Raw genomic sequence first — 8,025 nt, 5'->3', positions numbered from 1 at the left:
ACACCAAGAAAAGATATAAGACAAAATGAGTTTCCATCGTAGAGATGAACATGGATATATAAAGGGCATGTGATATCCATAGAGTAGAACAAGAAAACAGTATGCAGAATATAAGAATAAAACAAAGACAGAAGAGAAATAAGCTTTCATGCTACCTTACACATAGAGTTTTAGGAAATTGCCACCAAATACTTTTCAAATTAGGACACATTTTCCCAACCGTAAGCATAAATGAAGATTTCGCTTTGATACTTGCCTTGTGAATTGGATGAAACTAAGCTGAAGGCCAGATGTTTTCCATCCATGTTTTGGATTATGCTAAACACAAAATCTTTAGAAAGCACCCATATGACTGAACGATTTAACTTTATATTTAAAAATCAGGTGACATCTCGAAACTGCCTTAGACTGTAGAAAATTTTAGTATATTTTTTATCTCATAAGTTTGACAAGTAATGAAAAAACAATTAGATGAGTAGTTTTGCTGTAAAACTTTCATTTTATAATAGATTGACTCTCCATAATGCTGAAACCACTTTTTGAAAAGTGAAAGCTGCACATTTTCCACATATTAAATTAGAAGCTGGATTATTTCTCCTAAATTGAATTCTGATATTAGGTAGACAACCAAAATATATAAGTTAATATAGTTTATTATGTGTTGGGAAGAAACTACTGCAGTTCACATGCACGGACTGAATTATGAATTGTGTCAAATACCCCATTGGGGATTATGTTTCATCATAATCACTAAAGACATGGAAGGAAAAGTATATACTTGAAAAGGAAGTCATCAAAACGTCAGCATGAAAATGCAGAGTATATCAATCATCACATGCAAATCTTCATTGGTAGTGAGTTGTAACAGTAAAAAAACTGTGAAACTGTCAAAAAAAGATGTGATGGTCCATAGCTCTTTCATTACATCTTTGTTGAATGATATCACGTATTTGCTATAGTAAGGAACATTATGTAAGTTATTTTACAATGTCCATAAATTAATTTGAAACACTGCAGATACTTTTAAAACAATCAAGGGAGGAGCACTTGACACAATATTTAATAAAAAATATGTTGAGTCTGAACAGTCCCAGAGAAAAATGTACTGTTTACATATATTGAATGCCATCTGTTTAATCTGTTTACCGTTATAGTGGCCAATAATGAAACATGTCCTTGTCCTTGTGTTAATTAAATATGTTTCATTGCCAACATACATCTAACTAGGTATTTTTCCTAGTTTATGAAACTATGTTGGCACATATACTCATTTCAAAGCTGCCCTCTGTCTCATACACTTTGAAGTTCCCCTCCATCATGCAAACCAGAGGAAGGTAATGATATGTAATAGAACATCAATATGACTTGTTTTGAGTGGTGTTCAATTTGGGATGTTAGCAAACCATAATTACATTTACTATAAAACAAAGCTTGAGTATTGAATCTGATTCCACCAAAGACCATTTCCCAGTGAGATAGTGTCAATTTACCTCAACTTCTCAATATTTAATGTAATGAGCTGATGCAAGCCAAGGTGGTTTTGAACTTTAGAGCCCTAAAAAACTTACTAGGTGTTTACATGAATTTAAAGTCAGAGCTACCGCTATAGGAACATTTTGTGAAACTCACAGCAGAATCAAAATGAGAAACATTTCATTGCTGCTTCAAACTGATTAAAACCCCACAATATTAGAATAGAAACATGGTGCAAATTGTAGCAAAAAAAACTGCCTTTTCTACAAATATTGTTTAAAGTACATTTCTGCAAGAAGCATGCTCATCAAGATTAATGTTTTAAATTGGTATGTATTGTTTGATTTACTCACTGCAAAAAAAATTTGTAGCAATATACACAATATAGTTATAAGATTTAAACTCTGACCCAAACTAGAAAACACGAACACAATGGTGAATACAGTGGTATTATTTTTAACACAATTTACTTTCATTCATTACCAGAACTAATGCAAATTAGTGGTCCCCGAAAGGTAAATTTGCACAATTTTCCTTTGAGAAAAGCAGAAAACTATGGTGTTGATAAATTCAGAAACACACAATTCCAAATTACCTAAATTATTGATAACTCAATTTCTCCATGTTTCTAAGTTCTTGGCTAAAATGGTTCATTTATCAATTGTTAAATTTGAAATAATCATATCACCCTAATTTTAGAATTTTCTCAAATTATACTATGTTGTATTTGCATGTTAAAACAGTTGCTTTAAAATATTAAATGTAAAAAAAATTAAAATGTCTATTGACATTTGGGATCATCGGTAACATTTTCTTCAATTAGTTTTTAAAACTTAATTGAATTGGGTGCTGAGGTCTTTAAATAAAGCCTTGAATACAGTTGGTGGATTAAACTGACTTTTTTGATGTCAGCAAAACTCCAACTAAACAGTAAATTTTAGTGTACATTTAATGGTAATTTGCTTCTGAACTTCTTTTAATTTGAATTTCATTAATTTTTCTGCTAAATTTGCTTAAATCCATCATTTATGCAATTATTTCTTGCATACTGATTTATTTAAAAATAATTTTTGAAGTCCTAAATGGTACTCTGGTTGCAGTTTTAGGAAACAAAGCATGCAGCAGCAGTTCAAATTTTAACAGCTTATAAAACCTAATACATTTCTGGATTGTCACACTTGTATTATATTTCTGAGCATTTATTAGCTTATTTTTCAGTATCAACATGAAATACTTTCCTACACTTGGCTAATTGTGGCTTCTTGGCTTGCACTTGGATAATGGCATAAACTTTTTTCCTAAAGTGATTGGAACACAACTTTGCAGTGGTACAATAAGGAACAGTCTTTCAGCTATCCAAAGTTAGTCTAGAAGACTGTTCTTTTGCCACACTTTTTAAATTTTCAGGTTCAATTAAGTGAAAACATAAGAAAGTTATTGTGTCATCAAATGACTGTTTTGCTTTTAAAAATTATATATACTGTATTTTTAGATAAATTCCATATTTTATCTAGTTTTTCTCTTAATCACAAAGTGATAGATATTATCTTTAACACCTCATCTGTTTTAAATACTAAATTTCATACATTTTATGTATTTTTTTCTCTTAGCCACAAAGTTAAAATTATAAGGAAACTATCTTCAACACTTCATCTGTTTGGATACTAAATGTTCATAGCTGTCAATAATAACTAGTAGACTAATTTAGAAATTGCTATTTTTCTTTCTCTAGCAAGGGCATTCTCTTTCCTACAAATTCCCCATGAAAGAATCAGTTCAACTTTTCTGAGTCAAATGCCCTTGGTCTTTTTACTCTAGAACAAGGATTTCTCTTTCCTTATCACCTGCCAAAACACCTATTCTGGCACTGAAGTCGATCCCAGGGCATGGTTCAGGTGTGAGCGTTTCCTGTAGCTCTTCATAGAAACATTCTCAATAATCTTGATTTAGATGAAGATTACACATTTAGATGTATATTAATGTTACTGTGTAGCAACTTTCTTATTCCTATTCCTTGCAAAACTGCTACACCCTTGAAAATGGAGCTAACCCAAACTTCCCTTCCCAGATGAAAACCCCTGAAAATTCACATTCCAGTTTGTCATGAAAGTTTCAAAATCTCTAATGAGAGTAACTGGTTCTAAGACCTATTTCCACAATGATTCTAATACTCATTTACTACCTTGTCCCTAGTTAATGGAGTACAAATGCTATTTTTTAGGAGTATAAGGGTAATTTTAAACTCAATATTATGTTGATGTTTGTGTTTTATTTAATAGAGTAAATCTCAAGTACAGCCCTCATAGATTTTAAGAATTTACCCTTCACTTTGACTTCAAACAAATGGCAAGGTGACAACAGTTTGTAAACTGTGAAATCCTATCAATTTGTATACACTGTATTACCATGAAAAGATGATTCAGTTTCAGTGAAATTTGGCATTAATGGTGCTAGCTTAACATATTAACAAAATTTAGAAAGGTTCCTGTTCTTTGCTAATTCTAAATCAGAAGATTAAGGTTTCAGTTTCAGGTTTAAAAACTCAAAATATTAGAAAACATCAAGAAGTCAGTTGAGTTGAGACACTTGAAAAAACACTTGTAAACTTTAAAACTTCAAATTTTAGAGTCAGGCAAGAAACCTCAATATGAGTGTTTCTGGCCCCTTCCTGAGAAAATCTTAATTTACTTCAATGATTTAAAAAAATAAAATCCCAACATACAAAATGGAACTAAACTTCCAGGCCTAATCAGAAATCTCTAAGTAGCTATTATGAGAGTAGACTGTTTAGATTTCCACAGCAAAATGCTTAAGAAGAAAACAAGCAAGACAACGCTGTATATCATGACGAGTCTAAAATACCAGAGTGATGCTTCTTTCCTGGGCAGAGACCAACCTGAACCAGGGACCCCAGTTTCTTTCTCTGTAAGGCTCCAAAATCTCATTTGTGAACAGATCCTAGAGTCGCTAAGACCTTTCCAGACACCAGCATAGTCGGCTGCCAGGAGAAAGAGCAGCTCGATTGGGGCCTCTGTCCTGAGAGTACCAACAATTGGAAAGCCACATGGAATTCACCAGACAAAAAGAACATGAATTATATGTGCAGCACAAATCAAACTTTTAAAAGAAGCCCAACAGTCTCTGGTCAAGTCCTACCGCTGCATATGAAACTAAGGGTGTGACTGGAAAATCTTGCCCTATCCTCTTTACCATAAAACTGATCCTGCCTTACTTCCTCCATCCATGTAGCCAACACAGTGGCCCCAAACCTTCCAAACCAAAGAAGCCTCCGACCCAGGCAGCCTCAGGAACCTCCAAATTCCCAGTGAAACCTGACCGCTTTGTAAAGCCTCCCGGAAGAAGAAAAGATCAAATGAGACCGGCTCAGCGGGGTCTTCCCGAGGTGACCCCGGAGTTAACGTATTTATTTTCTCGCTGCAACTGCTGATTGTTTTACAGAGACATTTCATGCGGTAGCTCTGCAAGGAGCTGAGGACAAAAGGAACATTTTTATTAATATTATAATTATTTTTAAACAAAGCTATTAAATAACCTGTACAAAGCCCGGCCCCGTCTTAGCAAAACACCCAGCACTATTTCAACTCTTCCAAGGTCTTTCCGCTTTAATTCAGCAGCGTTTCCTATATACAAGGTCAGCTCAGGGTGGTCCCCCAAAACTGTATGTAGGTCTCACAGATGGTAAGAATGGTTCAGAGCTTGAAACCACCCTTGTGTTACGCAGAGCTCTCAACCCTACCTCCCCTGCTCCTCCTGGCCACAGGGTCCCTGTCCGCGGGCCATGCCAGGGAAGCTGGGAGCCTGGTGTCACTTTAGGGGTGGGGTGGGTGGCGGGCAGCAGGTAGGGGGCAAGTGCCTGTGTTGGGTCTCCCCGCAGGCCAGCTGCCCATAGGCCTCTGGAATCTCCCCGAAGAGGCGCTGGGAAGAGAGTCCGAGGCTGCACAAGCCTCGAGCGTCCCGTGGGCGGGCTCACAGGTCCCGAGCGTCCTCCCGCTTGACCCCAGCCTCAGCAACTTTGAGCTTCTTATTCTGGTGCGTCTTGACGTGCTTGGCGAGATGGTCGCTGCGCATGAAGCGCTTGCCGCACTCTGGGCAGGAGAAGCGCTTCTCGCCGGTGTGAGTCCGCAGGTGCCGCTGCAGCTCGTCCGAGCGTGTGAAACTCTTACCGCAGAAGAGCCAGTTGCACACGAAGGGCCGCTCGCCCGTGTGCCAACGCAGGTGCGCCTTCAGGTGCGACGTCTTGCCGTACACCTTGCCGCAGCCGGGCACGTGGCACACATGCTGCTTCTTCTTGCCCGGCTCTGCCTCGGGGGCGCCGCCCGCCGCCTGGCAGTTGGGGCAGCGGCAGCGGCGGCACCTCCTGGCCGTGGCCGCCAGGGGGGCCTTGGTCTGCAGCAGCGCCGCGATCTGGCTCTGGTACTGCGCGAAGTCCGACGGGCCTAACACCAGGCCCCGCTGAAGGGCGGCGGCGGCGGCGGCGGCGGCAGCGGCCGCGGAGGCGGGAAAGCGGGGAGCGTGAGCGCCCCCGGCACAAGCGCCGGAGAGGCTGCCCCCCGGAACCCCGGAGGTTCCCGGACCGGTGCCCGCCTGCGGGATACTCCACCATGGGAGGTCGTCTGGGGCCGGATTGGGGGACAGCTGGCGGCACGTGGGCGGCGGCGGCGGCGGCGGCGGCGGCGGCGGGGGCAGCAAATTGGAATAGCCCGGCGGCAGCGCGGCCTGGGCCGCGTAGGGCACGTAGGCAGGCGCGCAGCTGGCTGGCAGCGCCGCCATGCTCGAGGGCAGCATCTTGACCGGTGAGAATTCGTAGGGGTACGAGGGGTCGGCAGGTGGGGTGAGCGGGAGCTCGTGCGCCGCCCCAAAGGACGGCTGCAGGTGCGTTTTCTGCGGCGTCAGCCCCAGGCTGGGGTGTGGGGGTGGCAGCGCGCCTGGCGAGTGAGCCGGCATGTCGGCGGTCCACGGGTGAAAGAGCCTGGAGGGCGAGCCCAGCGCGGGGTCGTAGGGCACCTGCAGGAAGTCCGGGGGCGCCGCGGCGCCCGGCTGGCCGATACGGCTACAGGTGGCGGCAAGCAGCGCCAGGGGCGAGTGCTTGCCCAGGTCCGGGGAGGCGCTGGGGGTGCGGTCCTGCATGGGCGGCGGCAGGGTAGGGCGGAGAAGAGACAAAAGGTTAGCGCTCCTAGCGCGGTCTCCCCACCGGCCTTCTACCCCCACGCCCGCTATTATATCGCCGCCCCTCTCCAGTCCCGGCTGCCCCTCCCCGCCATCTCAGCCCACGCACGCACCCACCAGTCCCGGGAAACTTTTGGTGCCTGCGCTACCTGCACGCGGAGCGCTCGAGCGCTTCCTGTGTAACTACTGCACTTGGTTTAGAGACGCCACCCAGCCTTAGAGGAAGCAGGCACAGAGTGGGAGGGGAGAGGGATGCGACCGTTGACTCCAGGCTCTGCCGTCTGAAAGGGCCTGGAAACACCCACAGCCCGGCTGCCTATCCGCCCTCCCTCTTATCTTTTAAGCTCTGTTTCCACGCTACACTCGCGCTGCTCCCCCGCCCGCCCCCGGCTAAATTCAGCAGGAGGGCCCAGCAGGATGAGCTCCGGCCCTGTTCTCAGCCAGACGCGCACCTCTGAACCACCCCAAGTTCCGCGCGTCCCTCCCCCAAAGGCCGCACTCTTGACACCAAGGTTAGGTGTGAAGTTGGGGTGGGCACCCCTAGGTCTGACTCCTGAGGCATCCACCAAACGGGGCTCCATTTGAGATTCAGGATGCACACAGTATCAGGAAAGATCGAGACACGATCCTTCCTACCTTTTCCTCGTCCCCTCCGAGCCCAGCCCTGACCTGGAGGAAGGCCTGCAGCGAGTCGTTCCGGAGGACCGCCACGGCGGCCATGGCTACAGATTGAGGGCCGTTGGCTGCGGAGCAGGGCGCAGCCGAGGCATGGAGACCCGAAGGCGAGGACGAATAGCCGCCCAGAGTCCCTCGCCGGCGCCCGCTCTGCGTACTGGGGCCCTCCCCGCCCGCGCCCCTTGCGGTACCCGGCTCGCTTGCCCTGCTCGCGGTCTGAGCGCTTCAGGATCACCTCCAAGAATTTGATAAGGACTTTGCTGGGCCGCCAGCCAGTCAGAGGGAAGATTTATGGCTTTGAAGTTTGCCGCTACCCAATCATCAAAGAATAGCGGCTCTTTCAGAAGCGAAAGCAAATCCTTTGAATCCACAAAGCTCCTATGGTGTGTTTGTTGGTCTGGATAAAAGAACTGATTATTAGGGGGGATGGGAAGGGAGGAGATAAAGGCGGGACAATTAATGAAGTAATCACTATGTGGGAAATGTATATACACAAATAATTGGATTTTCCTGATCAAAGGGGGCCTTGCCGCCTGGAGACCCGCGCTGGGGTTGCTCGAGACACTATAGCCCCCTTCCCCCAACTCCCTTGCAATTAAAGATTTGCACCGAGGCAGCGCCCAAAGTGACAAAGTGCCTTTGTTATCTCCAGAGAAATCTGCCTTCGGCTTCTAAGCGCGGGAGTTTGGG

General features: G+C 44.8%; 1 protein-coding gene across 1 annotated transcript; it reads right to left on the bottom strand.

Moving 5' to 3' along the window:
* Positions 1–4,887: 4,887 nt before the first annotated feature.
* SP5 (Sp5 transcription factor) lies at positions 4,888–7,790 on the bottom strand. Its single transcript, XM_019656799.1, has 2 exons — positions 7,330–7,790; positions 4,888–6,615 (listed from the first exon to the last, which is right to left on the bottom strand). Exons 1-2 carry the CDS (start codon positions 7,378–7,380, stop codon positions 5,461–5,463), a joined length of 1,206 nt encoding a protein of 401 aa, XP_019512344.1. The 5' UTR covers positions 7,381–7,790; the 3' UTR covers positions 4,888–5,460.
* Positions 7,791–8,025: the final 235 nt, after the last annotated feature.

Source organism: Hipposideros armiger, unplaced genomic scaffold, assembly GCF_001890085.2.
Source record: "Hipposideros armiger isolate ML-2016 unplaced genomic scaffold, ASM189008v1 scaffold_266, whole genome shotgun sequence".
NCBI lineage: Eukaryota > Metazoa > Chordata > Mammalia > Chiroptera > Hipposideridae > Hipposideros > Hipposideros armiger.
Note: the sequence above shows the minus strand (reverse complement) of the source record. Positions and strands in the feature narration are given on the sequence as shown.